Source organism: Dermacentor silvarum, chromosome 6 (assembly GCF_013339745.2).
Source record: "Dermacentor silvarum isolate Dsil-2018 chromosome 6, BIME_Dsil_1.4, whole genome shotgun sequence".
Classification (NCBI taxonomy): Eukaryota; Metazoa; Arthropoda; class Arachnida; order Ixodida; family Ixodidae; genus Dermacentor; species Dermacentor silvarum.
The window spans coordinates 102,436,185-102,459,328 of NC_051159.1; the positions used below are offsets into that span (position 1 = coordinate 102,436,185).

At 47.9% G+C, this 23,144-nt stretch overlaps 1 protein-coding gene across 2 annotated transcripts in view; it reads right to left on the reverse strand.

Annotated features, from left to right (window-relative positions):
- LOC119455789 (facilitated trehalose transporter Tret1) overlaps positions 1–23,144 on the reverse strand; it is a 71,998-nt gene that overhangs the window by 27,277 nt on the left and 21,577 nt on the right. For both annotated transcript variants that reach the window (XM_037717253.2, XM_037717252.2), the window contains exon 2: positions 3,031–3,358. In XM_037717253.2, coding sequence (XP_037573181.1) covers positions 3,031–3,292 — 262 coding nt within the window. In that variant the 5' untranslated portion in view covers positions 3,293–3,358. The remainder of the gene's footprint in view (positions 1–3,030; positions 3,359–23,144) is intronic.

Below are 23,144 nucleotides of genomic sequence, written 5' to 3' on the forward strand. Positions count from 1 at the left end.
CACAGGGGACCTTGATCACGAGAAAGAAATTTACAGAAGAATAAAATTGGGTTGGTGTGCATACGGCAGGCATTGCCAAATCCTGACTGGGAGCTTACCAGTGTCGTTAAAAAGAAAAGTGTACAATCATTGCATTCTACCGGTGCTAACATATGGGGAAGAAACTTGGAGCTTAACAAAGAAGCTCTAGAACAAGTTAAGGACCACACAAAGAGTGATGGAACGAAAAAGGTTAGGCTGAACGTTAAGAGACAGGAAGAGAGCGGTGTGGATCAGAGAACCAACAGGGATAGCCGATATTCTAGTTGGCATTAAGCGGAAGAAATGGAGCTGGGCAGGCGATGCAATGCGTAGGATGGATAACCGGTGGACCATTAGAGTTACAGAATGGATACCAAGAGAAGGAAAGCGCAGTCGAGTACGGCAGAAAACTAGGTGGGGTGATATAGTTAGGAAATTTGCAGGCGCAAGTTAGAACCAGCTAGCGCAATACAGGAGTAATTGGAGATCACAGGGAGAGGCCTTCGTCCTGCAGTGGACATAAATATAAGCTGATGATGATGATGATGCCCGAATGGTCCATGGAAATGTTGTAGCCAGGCATCGGTGATCGATGGTGTAAGTGCCGTCTCTACACGGAGTTTCTGCGAAAGCACCTCCTCCTGGCTGTTATACGCCGCCTGGGCGGTTGGAACTAAAGCCCCTCCAAACACGTTTTCGCCGCCGACCTGGTTAAGTACCGCTAACTTATCATCGTCCTCCGCGCTCCTGCCTCACTAACCTCCTCAACTTCCGGCGTCAGGAGGAACTTACGCAATCCCGCCCTCTGATTTTAGGCGGAAGCGATGTCATCGCTGCGCAGAAGTGCGAGCATGGGACAAGCATGCTTCCTCCATGGCGACAAGCGTATATTCAGGAACCGGAAATCCCGGAAGCGGAACTGGTGTGAGCAAGGAAGCAGTGAAGAGCCCCGCACATCAAATGTTGGCGCTAGTTAGCAAAGCGGCGGTGGCGCGTGGATGGAGGGGCTTTAGTTGGAACCACGCGGTAGGATTAAATCTCGTTTGGTGCGGCGGAGAATATTCTTGCAGTGGAGAAAATAACCCTTGGGTGTCTCTCTCTCTCTCTCGAGAAGGATGCTGGAAAAGCAGATGGTAGCCCACTGTGGGTAGTGGCGTCGGCTTGTACGTGCGCCGCCTCATAATAAATCTTATCGCCATCTTTCGCGTCACACTTCTCTCCGCCCCTACACATCTCCTCACCATTTTTCCTTCAACAAGCATAAAACTTACATCGCCCTCGGCCTTAGATTGTGAATAGTGGGCTGCGTCAGCATGACATTGCATGGCATTATAGTTGTGACATGTGTGGTGCAAAAGCACAAACACTGTGTAAGCTTACGTGTGCATAGTATGACATTAAAAACACCTCCACAAATCGCATGTATACTTACGTAGCACTTTATTATTTCAAGATAGCTTCACTCGACTCAAATTCCAGCAAGTTTTATTCTTTATTGAAATTTATTGATACTCTTATAAAAGTTCGATCTGCATGCTCTCTCTCTCTCTCTCTCTCTCTCTTTTTTCTTTTTTTTTTCTTTTTTTTTTTTTTTTTTTTTTTTTGAAGAACGCCTTGGGGCGTTTACAGATCGGTTGCTGGCAATCGTACAGACCAAACGGAAGGTAGCGCGTTTTCTCGTCGCATATACAACCACAAGTGTCGCAGCTCTTGAAGCACTGGTTATGGTAACGCCCTTTCTTCGTTGTTAATCAAACGCTTGCCTATTTTAACCGCTCTGAATCGGTTGAGTGAATAAACTTTCAGAAAGGCAACGTTATTGCTACTGTGGCATCCGGTGTTTCCGATGGTTACAGCAAGAAAAGCTCGGCTGCGCTTTTATGTTTTTGATATCCGCCGGCTTATCTGACCATTCATCACTAAATGGCGACATCTATTGCATGCTTGTACATGTGTGCGGCAGCTTTCTTTCCCGAATTGTACCCCATCTTTGTGTTCACTTTTACAGATTCGCCAAATGTACGATAGGGCAACTAGTCTCAGCCTAGTTGACTTCCTCGCCTTCTCCTTGTCGCTTCCCGAACTACTCTCTGTCCATATACCGTGTGCGATAAAAGCGTCTCTGCTTCAGAAATAGCATTTTGACATCTACCCCCACCCCCCTTTGCCGGTTCTTAGCCGAACCTCCCTGCCTTTGTTTCTGCGCTCTTTCCGTCCTTCCTTCCTTCCTTAGCCGAAAGAAATCAATACATCGGCCGGCGGAAAAAATAAAATGCTGTGAAAATTGAAGTTCACGAAGGCGCTTTCGACCTCTTAGTACATTCATCCAAGAAGGGGCCCTGAAAAGAATTTATTTATGACCACCTTCCTGCACTTTTACGCACACGGGCGAAGAATTGCTCTTATATTTTCGGTCCACAAAGTTCAGTATATTAGTGTGCGTTATCGGTAGTTATGTAATGCTCAAAATCCCTAAGAATTCGTTATTATCTTGCCGAAGCACTTTTTTTTTTCGTTCAACGCTGTCTAATTCCCCTGATCTGACGAAATATGCTTTTGCAAAACTGCACACGTACTGTAAATTTATGTATAGCTTCAACTGTCGCTATGCTCTAGTTGGCCCCGGGAAACAATAAAATTTCATTACAGCGTTGTGAGCCTCGTATCGAGTTGAAGCACGACATTTCAGAAATAGGAAACATTGGAGTGCAGTTCGAGCAAGATTAGGTTGCTGGAGCTTGTTCAGCAGTGCACAGGCAATAACCGTTGAAATTAGAGCTTTCTAATAGCAAGTACTCAAGTGTTTCGTTGGTGCGTCTGTCACACACGGAGGGCTCGGCGCATGTCCTTCGCGGTGAATTGTCCGCACCATCTTTACGGACTTGGTGAGACTCTCGAATAAATGTCGCATAACGTTTGCATAATACCAGTGTCAGGAGCAATTATTTCACAGTGCACGAAACTTTTCACCAGAGATGCACGGAACGGACAGGCCATTCGTATACTTGCCCCCGAGCAGCCCTCCGATGAGCGCGCCAATGTTTAGCAGCGATCCGAACCAACTGCTCTGGCTCTCGGTTAAGTGCATCCGTTCCCGCATGTCCGGCAGCGCCGGAGACGAGTACCCGACGGAAAGGCCGTAAGAGGTGGCCCCCAGCGCGGCGGCCAATTCGGCGAGGAATATGTGCAGGCGTCCATCGGAGTCTTCGTTGATCGAGCTGCTCATCCACGGCCAGCGCCGCCGCCGCCGACGCCGCCATTGCTCAGCCATCACCGAAGGCCAATGGCGATCGTCACCCGCTGGAGCCTCTGCCTGGTTTCCCGGTGGCTTGTCGCACTGAAACAACGGCACTTGTTATGCTAGAAACTACCATGGCCTACCTAAAATAAGTGGGCCGCAAATTAACACATAGAATCATCGTCATCACCAATCGCCGGCTTCCCCCAGCGATTTCCAATTACCCCTGTCTTGCGCTAGGTGATCCCAACTTGCGCCAACAAATTTACTAGTTTCATCCCTCCATCTAATTTTTTGCCATCCTCGACTGTGCTTCCCTTGCCTTGACATCCATTCTGTAACTCTAACAGTCCACCGGTTATCGCCCTACGCATTACATGGCCTGCAACTCCATTTCTTTTTTCTCTTAATGTCAGGTAGAATATCGGCTATCCGCGTTAGCTCTCTGATCCACACCGCTCTCTTCCTGTCTCTTAACATTAGGCCTAACATTTTTTGTTCCGTCGCTCTTTGTGCTGTGTTTAACTTGATCTCGAGCGTCTTTGTTTACGTCCTTGTTTCTGCCCCATATGTTAGCACCGGTAGAATGCAATGATCGTAAACCTTACTTTTCAACCAGTGGTAAGCTCCCAGTCAGAACTTCTTAATGCCTGCCGTATGCACTCCAACCCATATTTATTCTTCTGTAAATTTCCTTCTACATATACACATCCTTATATAGGCATCCAGGACGAGCGATTCTACCAACTGTTTACACCTTTATAAATCGAATTTTCTTGCGATTTTTATCTTCAGCCGTATGCTGCAGCAGTTGGTAATGACTTAGCTTTAGAAATGTCAAAGTGGAAGAAAGTGTACGTGTATGAAGTTTGGGAAGCCGATCACTTAGTAGAGATAGAGAGGGGATGGGGGAGCATATATATATATATATATATATATATATATATATATATATATATATATATATATAATGCAACTCACTACGTTCTGATCTGGACCACCGTCAATTGCACTTAGCTTCTCGAAGAGGCAGCTCGTGGGTCGCGTGAGCTCCTGAACAACGCTTTGTGATGTGGTGAACGCGGTTTCAAGCATGGATCCGGGATTTCAAAGAGGCGCGACGTAATTCTGTCGCATTTTTCTCGCATTTACCGCGTAATCTCCACTAAATTTTCGGGAACTGTTCTCGCACGTACAAGAACAGGAGTAACCGGCGCCTCTCAAATGCGCCAACGTCTTTTTAAGCTAATCTAACAACGAAAAAGAAATCTAGTTCACCAAAGTAGGCAAAAGGGAGCGAAAGCCAGCTCAGAAATGTCTGGAAAGTAAGACGTCATTTCGCGCAGGCGTGAAAGCGCAAGGCGGACGTCCAGGCAAGTTGGAGAGCGTGCTTGGATAGATTGTTCCCGTTACCAGAAAAAAAAAAAATTTAGAAGAGATAGAGAGAATTCAGCGGCCATCTGAATGTTCTGGAGGTTCGCGGATGCTGTTGCCTGGAACGCAGTATATATACATAGCATTGGAGCGAGCGCACATAATTTATATCAGTGTAACTCCAAACGCGCGCCACGGCGTACATAATGCATAGCTGTCGGCGTGCCACACGGCAGCGTTTTTCTGATGGAGTGGTGGGGAGAGGGTAGGGAGAGTGGGGTGGCGCTGAGAGTACTGGTGATGGGTTGCTCGGCGCTTAGAGATAGCGATGCGGTAAAAGCTCGACAGGGCCGTGGGGAACGCGTGAAACAGCTGTGCGAACTGTGTGTTCAATCGGGATCCCTGATTGATAAAAACCGCGCTGCTCGACAATAGGCAAAGTAAATAAAGAGTGTTTCTGAAGTTCCATTGAAAGTGCAGCGTCACAGCCATTTTTTTGCATTTCTTCCCTCTTCCCCCGCTGGGCTATGGCAGTACAATCGATACTCCGCAACTTAAGTCTTCATATACAGTTAGCATGAAACAGTTTTATAAAGAATATGGATTTGCTTCCGCAGTGTGCAATACTTTTGTAAGTTTCTTTTTTTTTTTTTTTTGCCAAGCGGTTTACTTGTCTAAGGAGTAATAAAGTTTTATAAACACAAATTTCTGAAATTTAGCGGAAGATCACCGTAAAGATGTGTTGTCAAAACGTTTGCGGATGTGTGCTTGATTTAGCTGGTCGCATGTCGGCTGAAACACTGGGTCTTCTCGGGCTCGTGAGTTGGGGCATTTGTCTAGACGTTTCTGCCTTCACAATGGTGCTCGCTCGCCGATCTTCCATCACCTTCTCCTCGGAAAGCACTCTGAATGCCTAGTCACAGCGGCCAGATTCCTTCCCAGCTCTACGTAATCGTGTTTCACCTCGTTGCCTTGAGGATGAACTACTGAACGAAGCTTACTTCGTTCAGGATGCGCTATGCTGAGCGAGTGATCACAACAAGCACGAGCAATTAGTGCATCATGTACAGCCTCCGATACAGCTTGCTAGAGCGCTGCAGTCTTGTGTTGTAAAGAAAAGAAAGTATTACAGGTATGGTACACATTCGCGTGATCTTTATTGAACTCTTGCGCTCTCACACAGTCTTTAAACATCTAAAAGTACACTCAAATGTGCGCTTTCCCTTTCGATAGGACTGCGCTGCACCGCATTTGTAAACATAACGGAAGCTGTACTTCCCGCAGTGCTACTGAAACCTTTAACCGATGAATGTGGAACTGGTCTCTCGCCTAGTAGGCAAGCGGCGGCCCTTTCCCATTGACCACTTGTATTGACATGATAATCAAGCTCACGAAGCCCTTCTATTGTTCCTGAAGGCGACGCATTTAGACCTCCTGCTGTAGTCGGAACATCGTCGGGTGCGTGTTAAATAACCCTATGTGGTCAAATTCAGGCCAAAGTCGTGCATAATCGCGGCTGTTACATAGTCCTTGTATTTCTTTGGAATGTTAAAAAACTGTAAAGTACACTGGGGAGCTCGACGTCCTGAAGCCGTGCAGTGGGACATAAGTGACGCCGCTCTGGAGGTCTCCCGATGAAATGTGATCAACAGTGCTTCTTTAACATGAATTTAAAGCACGTTAAAAGAAAGGGCGTGTCTGCATACCGACCCCAACGTAATGCACTCGTGGCCGCCAGGATTCGAACCCGCGATCTCGGGGGCTCGGCAGCAGCAAGCCGTGAATGGGTGGAATGAGTGGAATGCAATGAGTGTAAACACCACCAATCAAGTGAGGCATATGATTTCCTTTCCTCCTAAATGTCCCTCTTCGAGTGCTATCACTGTCACCTTTCACCCGCCGCGGTGGCCCAGGTGGCTACAGCGCTGCGCTGCTGAGCTCGAGGTCGTCCATTCGATCCCGGCCGCTGCGGCCGCATTTCAATGAGGACAAAATGAAACGAATAAAGAATACAAATAAGAAAAGGCGTATGTACTTTGATTTAGGTGCACGTTAAAACATCCCAGGGGAAGTCTAAATTAACACGGAGACCCCCATTACGGCCTGCCTCATAATCAGAGCATGGTTCGGGCACGGGAAACTCCAGAATTGAATTAATTTCTCAACTGTCACTTTTCCACATTTGCGCGAGACGCGTAAACAGCGTGAGGTCATTCTTACGTCACGCATGTTGTAGCTCCTTTTTAGAAAGACAATCCTGTCTTATCACATTGCGCGCGGGGCGGGTACTAACTCACAAAATTATTGCGGCTATCACTGGTCAATCTACAACACTCGCTCGCTCGCTGTTGTAAACAAAGCCTCACTTGTAAGACGCGCCATTCAATTTGGCGACCGCGAATTTCGCCATCCTTATCGCCGCCGCAAGGCTGTACTTTTTCTTCAGAGTGTAAAGGTTCGCCCCCCACCCCCCAAAGGGTCTTAAATTTCTTTAGTTCGTCCTCCCCGGCCTACTGGTCCTTGTCCATCACGCGGGCGTGAGAATACAGCTGATGTATATTGGTGCACGTTTAGTGATTGTAATGACAAGTTAACTCTAACTGCATCGCAGGCTATGTACTGAAGAAGCACTGCAAGAACAACCGAGATGTGCTGACGGTAACTGCTTGCATCGGCGGAGAGACGGCTTGTTGCAATAAAACCACCCACCGCTGCCAAGAAAAGAACTGGAAGACAGTGCGCGAGTCTATAGATCGAGAACAAAAACAAGGGCGTGAAGAACCGGGCTCGTCGAACGACAACAGCGGAGCGTGTGCCTACGAGCAGTTTCGCAGCAACCGAGGAGGGGTGGTCGCCGCCGCACAGCACTTCTCGTCGGCCATGGTAAGTGAATTCACTTTCGAAATTATGCTTCCAAATGTCCAATCATCTCGAGATGCGTCGAGCTCAGGCCTTGCACAACTCGAGCACAGTGGACTGGGAAAGGACGCGAGAGTGGCGGAAAATCATCCCCGGTTATCGCTTCGTTCGTCCCTCGTAATTATTTGCGGTGTGGATACCCCTTCACCAGCATTTCTTGAACCGTCTGCAAATTGTGTTGAATCCAAATAACCCGCACTAATTACAGCAGAGTCGTATGTATCGGACATATAATACGTTTTGCTGAATACGATTTGCTGACTTCTGGTCTCGCTGGATTCGGTGCTCTAGTATTTTTTTTTTTTCAATTATTAAGCACCAGCTAGCTCGACACGACTTTACCCATTCTGTTTCGGAGCTACCTTCACTGCAGTGTGCCTTGTGACGAACAGTCTGATTTTACACGTTTACAGAAATTGTTGCGACATGGTTTTAATGGGACCCTAAAGAGCAATACTGAATCTGTTTGCATCGGTGAATTAGTCTTTCCAAACTGTGGTACCACTAAATTGGCGGGAAAAGGACGAATAATAAAGCAGAAAATGAAGGCCTAACTTCACTTTCTCGAATTTAGCGCCGATAGATCTAAGCGCTGGTGTACGTCAGCTCGACGTCACGAATTTCGAAGTATTTTCACGTGCCTGTCACAAGCTTTATGACAGTGACCACGGAAGCACGTACCTCACGGTACATTATAAAGCACTCTGACGGACAGAGAGCGAACTATCGTAGTTTGTAGGTTTAGCGGATGCACTACCTAATAGCGCTTACGCGTCGACTGCTGCAGCCATCACTGCATGAGACCTGGAATCGACGGAGTATGCGGTGTCATGCTCATGCGCATTGATTAGGGTCTGGCTGTAGAACTTTCGCAGAGAACGCAAGGTAAATGTATACCTGGTAGCGAAGCTTCCATAGAAGCCCATACGTTCAAAACATGACGGTTTATAGAGGGTTTATCGCGTTCATGGGGCTTAGCGCCATCTGTGTGACGAGTGAACACTTCCGACGGAACAAAAATACAGTGACGGGTTATTCGTCAAATAGAAAGTGACGTCATTTAGTTTACAAAGGCACGTAATTTATTTTGGTGGTCTGCTTTTAGAGCAGTAGTTTCAAGTGCCGCGCAATTCTACTCTATGGGTGTTCCGAGCTTTCAGCGGCAAACGAATGCAGCGAAACGTCAGTCGTACCGGTGTCGCAATCGCGTCCACGCGCAGAACATCGTTTCCTGGCTGGTCGAAGAAAACTGTGGGTGTTGAGTGTGGGGTCGCATTGCCAAACTTCAAGCCCGTCGGCCAGCGCAGCCGCACGAAGGCAGCTATACGTGAAAAATTGTCTGGCGGCCGTAACTTACAAATTTTGACTGAGCACGTTGACATACGATGAAATACACCTCACAAACTCAACGCCTCCAGAATTAGGAGAAATGTTGGCAAGAAAACAGCACAACGTGTTACGGTGGCGTAGCACGTTGTAGTAGCAATTGAACTTTACGAGCTCGCCTTTAAGCACACTTACAAGAGGTGCCTTGCTTTAGAGCACTGCACGGGCTCGGGCATGGCATGTGCTTTTTTACCCGGGCCCGGGCCGGGCTCGGGCTTTCTGGTGGTGCGCATGTAACGTGCAGCGAGTTATCCTCGCGCGTCTCGACCCTGAAAAACATGTTGCCCCGGTGCAGCTGGAAGCTAGCAGTGCTACTCCTGTGCACTTCCCTTTTCTTCCGTCATATTTTGCGCTGTTTGAACACAAGTTAAAGTCCAGAAAGACCGAAGTCGCCTCAGATCAAAGGATGTCATTGTATTCGTTACCTAAATCAATGTAATTAATGTTTTCAGCGCGGTGTAAGCGCAACTGAACAAGTAACTCAGCGCAATATAAAGGACAGACACAAGAAAGGGACAAACAAGGACAAGCGCTACCGAAAGCGCGTTCGCGATTTGCTTATTCTTCAAAGGCGAATTGGTAAAACGATGACTGGTAAGATAAGATAATTCGTCACGCGGCTGAAATAAGGCACTACGTCCATACACTATTGCACGCATGTTCTCAACTGGCCGCCTAGCAGCAACTCATTATATACGCTGCACCACGGATGAACGAGAAGCTTTCTTTTTCCATTTACTCCATCCATGGGCTGCGCTCACGACCGGTCGTGGCTGCGCTTCAGCTAGAGTGTACTAGAATACGGTTGAGTGGGACGAGTGGTTGGGGCGGCGTATGCTTTGCAGTGAGGCGCGTGAGGCGCCCGACGTGGAAAAATACTGTGGCGGCGCTGCGATAGAAGTGGATTGGCCGCATCAAGGTCGCGCCGTTGGAAACTGCTGGCGCTACTGATCGGCCGGCTCATTCGTACTACTTCGCGCGATTGTATTTGCGTTCAAACTGCTCATATGGTGTTCATAATTGCATATATGACATGTATTTATGCCTTAAGAATAAATTCCTTTCATTCTCTTCTTTATTTTATTTTTATTGCGATAGCAATTATATGGACACTTCAACCGGATTTCTGCCGTCGCCGTCGCCGTCGCCGTGAGGTTCCGTATAGATAAAATCTTCGCCGCACGCCGTATGCCCCAGCGGAAGCGTGCGGGGACGCGCGCTATCACGGAGAGCGAACGCACTCAATCTCCCACGCGCAAGCAAGGAAGCGGAAAGCCAGCGCCGGAGGGAGCAGGGGGGGGGGGGGGGGGGGGGGGCGCACTTCTACGCTGCCAACAACCGCGCTCGTCGTTCGTTCGACCGCACCGCCTCTTATCTCCACACGGCTCTGACCTTTATTCGCCGCTCAGTTTCCGTTGAAGCGATAGACCGTACGTAGCGCTGCCAGCGTTTTGACAGTCGTTGGCTGCAGTCATTCAGCGTGATCTATTCATGTTTGTTTGTGCGCGCTCACACCACGCTTGTTCATTCAGTTAGTAATAGTGGGGCAACATTTTCCAACGGACGCTACACATGCAATGCTGCCCAGATCGGCAGTGCAGCACTACAGGTGTGTAACTTCGCACGCGCTGCCCACGGTAAGCGCTTCTCATCAACACCACCGTTTCACACGCGCCTTCTCGTGGTCATCGAGTCTCTCTTCATGTCGGTCTACTTACGCCGCAGCACACCTGCTTACTTAATCAGCTCATGTTTACTACAATTCATATTGCTACCAAGGCCGCTCACCTTACTTCCTATGACATTGCTGTGTTGCTATCGCATTCATTGCTTCACCCTTAGGGCGAAACTGTGACATTTTTTTTTTTTTTTTTGAATGCCTCTCTGTGTTCTTTTTCGGTCTCGGGCCGGGTTCGAGCCGGTTTCGAGCTGGTTTCGAGCCGGGCTCGGGCCGGGCTCGGGCCTAAGGTAAAGGGGTGGCGGGCCGGGCAGGGCGGGTAACGTAGATTATTTCCGGGCCCGGGCCGGGCCCGTGTCTCGCCATAAAACTTTTGGTCGGGCTCGGGCGGGCAGCCCAACGTAAAAACGGGCCCGGGCAGGGCCCGGGCTGAAAAAATCGGCCCGTGCAGTGCTCTACCTTGCTTTACAAGTTGATGGAGGCGTGAACGCCCCCTTTTTTCAATGGACGCTGAAAAAGTGATACTTTTTTTTGTAATAATAAAATGAAAGTGTCAACCCCAACGCACCACGTCGACCGAGTTGGCGCCAAACGAACAGCCATAAACACCATGGCCGCCGTAAACAGTGCTATGTGGACTGTAGAGCGAACGGCGGGGTGACGGTGGGCGCCGACGGCGGGGATGCTGCAACGACAGTCGACGGCTCAGCTCACTGAACAGCCAAACCAGTTGTAACGCACCGTACTCGCTCAGCTCATTCCTTTGGCTAAAATGCATAACCGTCCAAGGGACAGAGCGTGTCTGGATACGGGAAAAGCGTTCGCCATCCGACCGCTTGCAAGGCATATTTCTGCGGGGCTCATCACCTCCGAGCGACGGCGTTTACGTTAACACGATGCAGACGAAGCGGATTCCCAGAAATGCGCGCGTCGGTGGTGTTCGACTGTTTATACCAGCAAGAGAACCCAACACAGCCGAAGACGCTGTGTGTTTGCCTCAGTTTGCCAATACCATCTAAACAGCACTAATTTCAATTTCGTCACGGGAAACTGTCAAAAAATGCGCTTTTTGCGCAAGTGTGCGAGTGTGCAGACGATTGCGCGTCTTACATCTTATTTGCAGTACTCAAAGGCGCAAGGAAAGAAAAAGGGTTGAACAAAAGGGGAAGGGGGATTCCCCCCCTCCCTCCCGTCGTTGCGCCACTGGTTGAAGCATTGTTAAACATGCCCGAACACTAACGGGATCGCGCAAAGCTAAGTCCGAGAGACTGTTCCCTTGAATGTACCTTGTTCTGTAATTGTGCTGTTCACTGTGGCAATAAAGAAAAAAAAAGTTGTGTAGCCTAGTGGTCATGACGCTCGCCTTCGGACCGTGGGTACCCGGGATCGAATCCCGCCTCGCCAAGAAAGTTTTTATTTATTTATTTATTTTATTTATTTATTACTCTCGCTCTCTATCTGTCTCTCTCTCTCTCTGCCTCTCCTCTCCTCATGCTTGGTTTTGGCCGGGTGATTGAATGGAGTGATAGACAGTCTGTTAAGTTTTTCGTCTTTAGGTAGCCCAAGAAAGACTATCGTCTTTTAAAAAATAATAGAACGGAAGGTTCTAACGCGACTGGAGTGGTACCTAAAGCACTATGAAATTTACCCAGACACCTTGATGGGATTCAGGCGCGGCCGCTCGTCTGTAGACGATGTTGTTGACTTGGCAACGTAGGTCGAATTCCAGAAGGCCTGTAAAAGCCCAACGCTCTTTAATCTAGCCCTTTATGAACTAGTCGAGAACCTGCCAAGCACCGTTCTACTCTCTATCTACGCCGACGACACCTGTATCTGGACGTCGGGGGTGACACTGCTTCAGCTTCGCGCTCAGCTTCAGAAGGCGGCCTGATGGACATCATGCTACCTTCGTAAGCAAGGCAAGGACTGGTGGTGACGTGGAAAAAGTGCGCAGTGGTGGCCTTTGCCCGGAAGCCAATGTCTGCATACGACATATCAATCAATGGACAAGTGATATCATCCAGCAAAAGTCACAGGTTCTTGGGGGTTATGATTGACAGAGATCTGTCCTGGAGTCCTCACGTGAACCACGTGAAAAACCGCCTGATGGCTATTTGCCACCTGTTCAAGTTCCTTGCAGGAAAGAACTGGAGGGTGTCCACACAATTCATGTTACAGATGTACAGGGTGTTGTATGTTGGGTTCCTCCGGTACAGCCTACCTGTTATATCCAACACCTGCAAAACTAATTTGCGTACAATTCAGAGCATTCAGGCGGAAGCTCTTAGGATATGCCTTGGAGTACTAGCACGCAGTGCGTCAACGGCTAAACTAATTCCATTGCTCAAGATTATTCGATCACGACGCACATCGCTGTCGAGGCGATGCAAGCACATTTCAGGCACATTGCCCGAACCCCTTGCCACCACCTGGCCGCACTCACCGTCCAAAGGCCCCGCACGTCATGCAGAACAACTGTCAGTGCATATCGTGCCTCACTTGCATCGCGGTCCGCGCCTGTGGCCAGGCCGGTGTCTCCTCCATGGTGTTTGTGCCGTCCTGAAGTACACCTCAGAATTCCAGGGCTTCGGAAAAAGATCTATCACCGTGTGCACTAAAACAATTGAGCTTACTCCTCTTGTACGAGACATACAGTGGCCACGTACACGTCTATACTGACGGATCGACTACATCGACCAGTTCTGGTGGTGCTGTGTTTATACCGACGAGAGGAATAACACTGCGGTTCAAGACGTCACATGTCACGACGTCCACGGCTGCAGAACTCACGGCTCTGCGCAGTTCACTTCAATTTATTGACGCAGAGAGTCCTGGTACATGGGCCGTGTTTTCCGACTTGAGACCGGCTTTACACAGTATGAAGTCAGTTCTCCGACGTGGAGCTCACGAACAACTAGCGTACGAAAGCGTCAAACTTTATGACGTCAAGCAAAAAGGCCACAAAATTATTTTCCAGTGACTACCTTGTCATTGCGGGATCACTGGAAATGATCACGCAGACAAAGCTGCCCGAGAGTCACAAAGAACAACACAGCGTTCCCGTTCCTCTTTCCTGGACAGACGCTGCAAGGCAACTTCATCACCTGGTACGCACGCTCTCTTTAACAGAGTGGAACCCCCCCCCCCCCCCCCCCAAATATAAACTGAACCCTTCGCTCCAACTCCGACCTCCACCCGGGCTTCTCCGATGTGAGGCATCGCTTCTGTACCGGCTGTGGTTGAGAGTGGCTTTCACGAAGGCGTACAGTGCTTTGGTTAGAATGACCGACAGTGCTGCGTGCGACGGCTGCAGCGGCGAAGATAACATCGAGCATTTATTGTGTCACTGCCATCGATTTCAGTCAGAAAGGCAAACATTGTGTACCGCATTGCGACGACTGGACGATCGGTCGTTGTCCGTGCAGGTGCTACTTGAAGACTGCCCCCATCGCTCGTCGGCCCACAAAGTTTGCCTTAGTTTGCCAATACCATCTAAACAGCACTAATTTCAATTTCTTCACGGGAAATTGTCAAACAATGCGCTTTTTGCGCAAATTTGCGAGTGTGCAGACGATTGCGCGTCTTACGTCTTAGTTGCAGTGCTCAAGGAAGGGGGGGTTAACTCTTCCTCAGGGGGAGGTTACAACCCCCAAACCCCCCCTCCCCCCGTCGGTGCGCCACTGCGTTCGTCTGCGGGCTCTGCGCGTACACGCGCTCCCGTGTTCAGTCATACAGCTTGTGACTATACTTTAGTCGTTTTGGCGCAGGAAATTTTATCGAAAATACGTTGTTCCTTTAGAACGCAATACAGCTCTCCTTTAGCGACAAACAATACCCAGACCGAAGTAGGTGCTGCCAAAATTCATGGCGAATCGCGGCGGGAACATCAGGCAAGCGTCGCCACAAGTCTCGTTTTTTTGGATTTTCCGGCCTGTTGTCATTGTACGCGTGACAATTTTGACGCTGCTAAGGCGTAATTTACTAGAGCAGCTAAACTGTCCAATTAAGTAAAATTACTTGCCCCGACCACAATGGCAGAAATGTTTGCCGAACAATGGAATGCTTGAGTTCCGCAACTCAACTGCAAGACCTGAAACAATGGCAGTAGTTCGTTTCCGGCAAGCAAGTCAAACGTGTCTGCATGTTGAGTCGTCTTTGTCTATAGGCCAGGCTATTTTACCCTCGCGTACGCATTTAGAGCAAGAGAACGTATAATATCGACCACTGTCTCCATCTGTCGGCGCGGCCATGCTCAAGGGCTGCGGGAGGGAGGAAGGAACTTTCTTTCGTTCCTCTATGGGGGCTGCCGGTTCGATGACGAGCGAACCCTGGCGTCAATCGTGCGACGAGAACACCCTAAGCGTTATCGCAGTCGTTTTATCTACCTATTCCCGCTGTCACCAGCAAAAAATGGCCGTCGCGTAAACGACTGCTGGATCACACGGAGTATTATGCCAGTGCGTTGTTGGTACATTTCATTGCGTGCCACTTAAAAAAAAATGTCACAGTTTCGCCCTAAGGGCGAAGCAATGAATGCGATAGCAACACAGCAATGTCGTACGAAGTAAGGTGAGCGGCTTTGGTAGCAATATGAATTGTAGTAAACATGAGCTGATTAAGTAAGCAGGTGTGCTGTGCCGTAAGTAGACCGACATGAATAGAGACTCGATGACCACGAGAAGGCGCGTGTGAAACGGTGGTGTTGATGAGAAGCGCTGCCCGTGGGCAGCGGGTGCGAAGGGACACACCTGTAGCGCTGCACTGCCGATCCGGACAGCATTGCATGTGTAGTGTGCGTTGGAAAATGTGGCCCGACTATTACTAACTGTGGAGTGAGCGCGCACAAACAATCATGAATAGATCACACTGAATGACTGCAGACAACGACTGTCAAAACGCTGGCAGCAAGCTGCGGCGGCGAAGGTACGTGCGGTCTATCGGTTCAACAGAAACTGAGCGGCGAATGCACAGTGCATAAAGGTCAGAGTAGAAATGCGCCCCCCCCCCCCCCCCCACCGCTCCCTCCGGCGCTCGCTTCCCGCTTCCTTGCTTGCGCGTGGAAGATTCAGTGCGTTCGCTCTCCGTGACAGCGTGCGTCCCCGCACGCTTCCGCTCGGGCATACGGCGCGCGGCGAAGATTTTATCTATACGGAACCTCACGGCGACGGCGACGACGACGGCGACGCCGACGGCAGAAATCCGGTAGAAGTATCCATATAATTGCTATCGCAATAAAAATAAAAGGGGAGAGCGAAAGGGCAGGAGAAAGTATAAACGAAAGGCAAACGTGCTATAGGAGTGGCGCCGCTTGCTCTTGGGAGTTATATGGTTGGCTCTGTCTCACTGATCCGGATCCAGCTTTATAAGGTTTACTGGTAGCGCAACCGTCATCTCATTCCCACGCATTTCGCGAGGCGCTTGTCCGTCGCAGCCATTGCAACGCAGGTGAAGAGAGGAAATCTTAAGGGGATTGGAATTGTTGCGCTGACGTAGCAGGACGAACCACCGAATGCACTGACTACTGAGTAACCGCGAAAGTGCTGAAAGCAGAGCTTTGCGAGAGAAGCGGATCATGCCCGACCGAATTTCAAAAGACAAAGCGCGCTTCTGTGAGGCTAGCAAGGGGGCCTTGGCCTTGGAACATACAAGAAGGTGAAAGGCTTGAGTCATCGAAATGTTATATTGGTCTTATGCGGGCAACATAGTCTGGAATCGGATTATCTTCAGTGAAACTAATGTGCCTGATGAAGACGAACGATTGCCGTCTGTAGATATCTCGTTTGAGCCTGAAAACGATGTAGTTTGTGTGGTGACGCAGTTTTTGGGTATACGCAACGCGTGACGTAACTCCTTGCCTGTTGCTCTGGTTGATTTCCTTACACACAGGCTTATATTGTTTTTATTTTGATCAGGTTATTGAAAAAACAACTCGCCGGTGACGCGTAGCGGAATTCCTCGCTAATGAAGCTGCCTAAAAACATTCAGGGCGTTATTTAACTACATTTCAATAACGACTTTTGTCTTTAGTGGAAGAGACCACACCTTGCGTATTGATTGCTATTATATCGGCCGAACATCTAAAAGAAAGTTCTTCCTGTTTTACAATATTGCTCAAGGTAACCAGAATAGCCCGAGAAAATAAGAACAAATTTAACTAGGGTGCAAGCTCGTCCAGCCATAAAATTGAATTCACAGTCTTTCTCACACAAAATCAGTTACGGAATTATGGGTGCATAAGTTTAAATTGCCGATCGGGAACCTGTTCCCGCCAAAGCCATACCATTCTGCACGTTTTTTCCTGACGCTACTGTAAATCATGATACCAGTGCTAGATAATTGCTTCTGTGCCGCTTCGTTTTACGTCACGACTTCGTACCTTGGCAAAATTTTTATTTATACGCGAGATAAAGGGTAATGCTGATGGCAATAGTGTATTCTGACACGCCAGAGATAAGTTTTATCAGCTGGCCGGCAAGGGTAATAGCCACTATTGCGCGAGCCATACGGTGCCGTCACTGTTTCATTTATCGCAACAAGATTAGTCACGTGTCTGCTGCGGAAAAGCCCGGAGATGACTCAGCACATTGTAATTGAATGCAAAGACACCCGGCAAGGACCATATAGGGAGCGTCCACCTTCCCGAAGCGCGGGGATTCGAAGCTGATGGAGCTAACTGGATAGTCGTCGAGATAAGCGAGATTTATTTACATAGGTAGGGTCAAATGGAGTCTTAGTGGACCGGTTGTATGCAGTAGGCCTCCAGTTAGAGACGTTTAGAGAAATGGTAGAAAAGCAGCAGGGTAGAAATCGATAGAGCCGGGGTCGTTACAGGTGTAGGTAACTGTACAATATAAAGTTAAAGAATTTGAGAAAAAGAGAGAAGAATAAGGAGATAGGCAAAATGACAGAGTTACACAAATGTAGTAAAACCTGATGAGCTGAAGAAAGCTATAAATGGCTATCTATCGCCGCCACGTTTTCAAGGGGTTATTATTGTTCTTTTTTTTTTTTTTGTACACACAAGGACACGGAGGAAAGAGGCAGGGAGCAAGCTGACAACTGCCACCGAGAGGGGCACAACGCCTGCCTACTCTTTCACGAGGAGGGAATAGTAGAAATCGTCACCCTCATCATTATGACCCCAGCCCTGTACTGTTGCGAGCGGGTCGTGCATCAAAGGCTATCCAATGATACTCATGAATGATAACGCACGCGCACTAGGCTACGACACTCATTTTTAAGTATACGATTGGTATCCTTTTCCTGCCTGGTCGATGTGCTACAACGTGAGTGTGCTCGTGCTTCCGTTTTCAAACGTGAATAAAAAATAAAAATAAATTTTAGGCTCTACGTGACGAAACCACGATCTCATTATGACGCATGCAACAGTGAGGGACTCCGCATTAATTTTGACCTCATGGGGTTCCTTGCCGTCCGCGCAATGCAAATTACACAAGCGTTTTTTTTTTTGCATTCTGCCCCGTCCTAATGTGGCCGATGCGTCCGGGTTCGAACCCCAGACCTTGTGTTTATCAGCGCAACGTCATAGCCACTCAGCCACTGTGACGGGTGTCGATCACATCCAGACATCCAAAGCATGCGCAACAGAGGGGTCCGTTATAAAGGGAAGCACTTCGGTTTTAAGTAAGTGCACTTTCTTTATATATACATGGAAAGACCGTTATGAAGCCTACACCGAGTAACTATTAACGAAAGCTGAATCCGAAGGACATCTTTCCAAATTTCAGCTCCAAGGCGTGCACGAATACTAAGTCATTAACCGTGGGTTGAGCAATAGACGAACGTCAGCAAGTTGGCCTTGTTGGCATACAACTGCACGTTTACCTACAACGCGAACAAATCAGACGGAACAAGAATGGAGACGACGTCGCAGGATCGCTGAATCACAAATAAAGTAGTTTAGTGCAAATGTGTCTCGTGTAAAAACAAACTCGTGCATGCGCACACCAACAGCCCTGGACATGCCAAGCAAAAAATTACACCATCTTCCCGTAGGGGAACCCTGAGTAGTATGCGAAGCAGCCATGGGGTCGACTCAAGTTCCCAATTAGTTTTCAGATCGGCCTGTCGCCGCTGCCGTTTCGTGGCAGCGGCTCGAGCCCTCTTCTCCGCGGCGCTGTCCACGGCGCTGACACTGGCGTTGACGCTGGCGCTGTCCGTGGCACTCATCGCGGCGTTGCGGGAGGAGAATGAGAGGACGAAGTGAATGATGATGAGTGGGCGAAGCACCTGGGGATTATTCGGGCAAAACGCCGGAAGCGTTCCCCGGAAGCCGGAAGCTGGCTTCCGGAAGCGGAACCGGAAGTGCACGCCGCACGGCGGAGGGAGTGAGTGACATAGCCCCGAGCATAAGATGCTTCACAACTAAAAAAAAAAAATTTTTGGACGGCGATTCAACATCTAGATGAAGTCGATGAAAGACAATGTCTTCCTGAGCAAGCTGGAGGTGATAATGGGGCGGAGGCACGGCTCAACGCACTCTATCAAGTCACCTCTCGCGTGAAGGAAGTAGGAGGAGCGTCAGACCACTTAAATGTTTTTTAACTGCGCTATCTTCGGGAACGACCCACGTGTTTAGACAACAAGTATAGCTTCGGGATCGGCCATTGATAAAGACTATAAACACGCGTAGCGGATACGGGAAAGTGGGAGTAACTAGCTTGGAAATGCATTGTCTTTAAAAACCTGACTACGCGATCAAGTTTTGCCAAAATACATTGCAAGGCGAAGCCTTAACTGTATCGACAAGGTCGATTTCTATGCACTCTAGTAGCGCTATTGACTACCCCAAGAAGACCCTGACCGACTCAAAAGACCCTGTAAATAGAGACCAAGACATGTTTTTGATGATGATGATGATGATTATGATGATGATGATGATACTGTTGTATAGTGGGTCTGTTGGTATGTCATCTTGAAATACCAGTGTAACGCATATAGAAAACCACAGTGGGAGGCATGTGAACACAAAAACACGGCGCTAACTTCCAACAACATCGCTTATTTCAAGGTATCACCCCTTATACATCCTGGCTGGTGCGTCAGAGAACATGTGCACTTGCGAAATCACATGTATAACAGCAAAAACTATTGCAAAAAACAAAAAAAGGAAAGAATGCTGGCCCTCCTAGATTAACCTCAGCTCACGCGCAGGAATTCTACTTATATTGCGTTGTCAAAACAATAATTAGAATTCCTGCGCATCAGCTGAGATTAAGCTGATTTTCAGCCATTCGTTTCCTTTCTTTTTGTCATTGTTGTTGTTGCCCTTTTACACGTGATTTCCCTAATTACGCATGTTCTCTGACGCGCAAGGCAGTGTGCATAAGTAGGAGGCGATAACCTGCAAATAAACGATGTTGTTGGAAGTTAGCGTCATTTTTGTGTGTTGATGTGCCTTGTATTGTCCTCGTCTGCAAGTGTGAGGTACTGGTATTCCTAGCGTTATTGACGCCTCACTTATGCACGTGTCGACACTTTTCGTGACCTGGTGTGATTGTGAATGCCGGCTTTTCCTTCCTTGTTCCTGCACAGAACGCGCGTTGCATCGAATACAGGCCTACCTGTACAACCACACACTGAGCAAATGTGCCTGAGTTGCGTTCTTCAATGTATAGAATAATGCTCCTGCTTCTTTTTTATTAAATGTGAAATATGGAAAGATTGGCCGGCACATCGGCCTGCATATCCCAAAATCATAGTCAGGGAATATAACAAAGACAAAAAATATGGGGAAAATGCAAACGACTGACAAAAATGTATAACATAACGGCCAAACACCAACAGAGTAAGTCTGGATCACTGAGGTAAAAACAAAAGGTTATAATACTACAAGCAAAGCACAAACATAGACAGGTCATGTAAATATGTAAGAAATGAAAAAATGCCCATTAACTACTGTTAACAAGGAATTTATCAATTCAGTCTATAGGAGAAACTTTTTTAGAGCCTTCAGAGCTGTAGCCTCGGTTTGTTGGAGCACGGCGTCTCAAACCATGTTGTCACGGCACGGCACGAAGGAAGCCTCGGCTTGAAGCCAGGCTGGGCCTTCCCTTGCTCGTCCACTGTTTCAAGTCTTCATCTTCCAGTGACAATTAGCTTCTTGTTTGGACGAATACTGCTGATACTGCTTAGGTGTTTCTCCTAAGAGAGAGTGTTCCTGTACATTTGCAGATTACAGACAACTGTCTCGCGATTTATGACAGGCCACTTCGTAAGTAGGCAGCGTGTACCAGCCATTTTGCATCTTCCACTGCTTCCGCTCTGTGTATTGCTGCTTGTTTTGCCATAAAAAAAAGCTTCGGTGCAAGGTCTCCATAAACTTAGCTATACGCAGATTAGGTGTCGATCAAACCGATCGACTCACAGGCGGCTTTTTCCTCGTTCAGGACGGCGTCGGCTCATTCGGAAAGCTCAAGCCAGTGGTTCGAACCGCAACAGAGGATAACTGCACCGACGTGTTCACTCTGTTTAGTGTAGACTCTGTATTGGCATGTCAGCACTGGATCTTGCATATTTGTGCCGTTGCGCTCCATTGTTACGCCTTTGAACTGAGTACCCCCTCAGGCCTATCCGGTTTTTGCTTCGGCTTCCTCGTTATTTTGAGAGCAATGCAATCGTTCTACAAACTTGACGCCCGTGGAAAGTCATAGGATAGACGAGTGGGTACACGGCATCACACGCAGAACGCTGTTTCGAACTCCTTATTTGGTTTCGCTGAGGAGGAGAAGTGTTGCTTGCCGCAGGCGAATCTTGCCTGGCAAAAGCTGCCGTCAGAGCGTCTATACCGCACCGTTGAAAATCATATTATCGTGAGTATAAGCATTGTTCTATTACAAGCACGATTAGTATTTAGGTCTGTAATATTGAATCTTAAGCACGCTTCAACGCTAATCACTTTCACCAATGCGATGGTCCGCGGTCTGAAAGAGAGGAAATGATGGGGCTAATTTTTTAAAGTACTGTATGTTTAAAATAATGCATGTCACAACGCTGTATGCATAAACTTCAATCTTTTACGTACTGTACAGAAGCGACATATGCCACCGTGGATGATGAGACATGATAGGAGTCAAGCTGCGAAAACAGCGGGACACAGAACGAGGAAAAGGCTGAACAAACACCACTGTGACCTTCTTCCTTCGATGGAGGCGAAGGTTTGAGGTGTCGGTGACTCACTCACAGGTGATATACCAGCGCCGGATAGTCAACAGCAGTCTGTACAATGAACAATGTGGATATAGTTATTTGTGTTCAGCGCTTCTTCCTTAGCACAGACCAAAGGAGACCGCTGTAAATGTTTTCTTTTTTCTTTCTTTTTTTATTTGTCTAGGCGAAAGGTGAATGGGAGAGGGTATATGTAAATAACAGAGAGTGCTCCAGAAAAGTATTGTCAAAGGACACACTGTTGAGTCGTTTACAGCAATTCTGTCTGTGTAGGTTCGCCATTTTCGGCTAGTACAGGGACACACTAACGCATGAGACAAATTCATGTTACAGATACTTTTTTTTTTTTTTACTTAAAACAAAAGTAATGTTTGAGGACACTATGCTGTAAGAACTAGCATTACGGAACCGCTCACTTTCGGAAAGCGTACGCATTCGATGTGCGTTCTTCGCTAGACAGCAGAGTAGTAGACTGCGGCAAGCCTCATGGAGTCAAGCGGTGAATATTCAACAAGAAACACTTTTAAATACGGAAGAAAAAAGAACGTAATGGAGTCAAACGTTCGCTTACTATTGCAAACTGGTTACGGCGGTTCATGAATGTGCAGCAATAATAAATCACTGCGCCCGGGGCTTATTCAAAGTTCGATGATATCAACATTGTCTTTCTGTTTCGCACGGTTCTATACTTTTCTTTTTCGTTTTGTCCAGACGTAATTTTTACATAAAGGTGCTATTTTTCGTGTTCATGTTGATCCATACTATCACATCGCGTACGTATACCGCAAAACAGTGCGCTGACCGTATTATATGCCATTATTGCATTGAATCTATTATTTTCAGACGTGGCAGCAAGTATACAGCAACATCCTGTTGCAGTAGTGACGGGGTCAAAAGGAAGCAATAACTCGTGTTTATTACGATCAGCCAGCATATGTCGCAGAAAGATGCAGGCAAGCTTTCACGGGAAACAGTTATACACCACAAAACGTACAAAAAAGACATTTTTGCGCAACGTCTGAACTAGATAAAATACTAAAGAGCACAGCAACAAAAAAAGAAAAAATCCAAAAAATTATATAAAATCTTGGGTTTTACGCGCCGAAATCACGATTTGATTATGAGGCACGCCGTAGTGTGGGTAGCTGGGTTAATTTTGACCAGCTGGGGTTCTTCAACGTGCACACAATACACGGTAACAAGCGTAATTGCATTCGGCCCCCATCGCAGTCAAGTCGCCTCGACCGGAATTGAACCAGCGGCCTCCTGCTCGCCATCACAACGCCACTGCCACTCAGCTACTGCGGCTGGTCAACACCGAAACTCTAAAACCTAATTAGA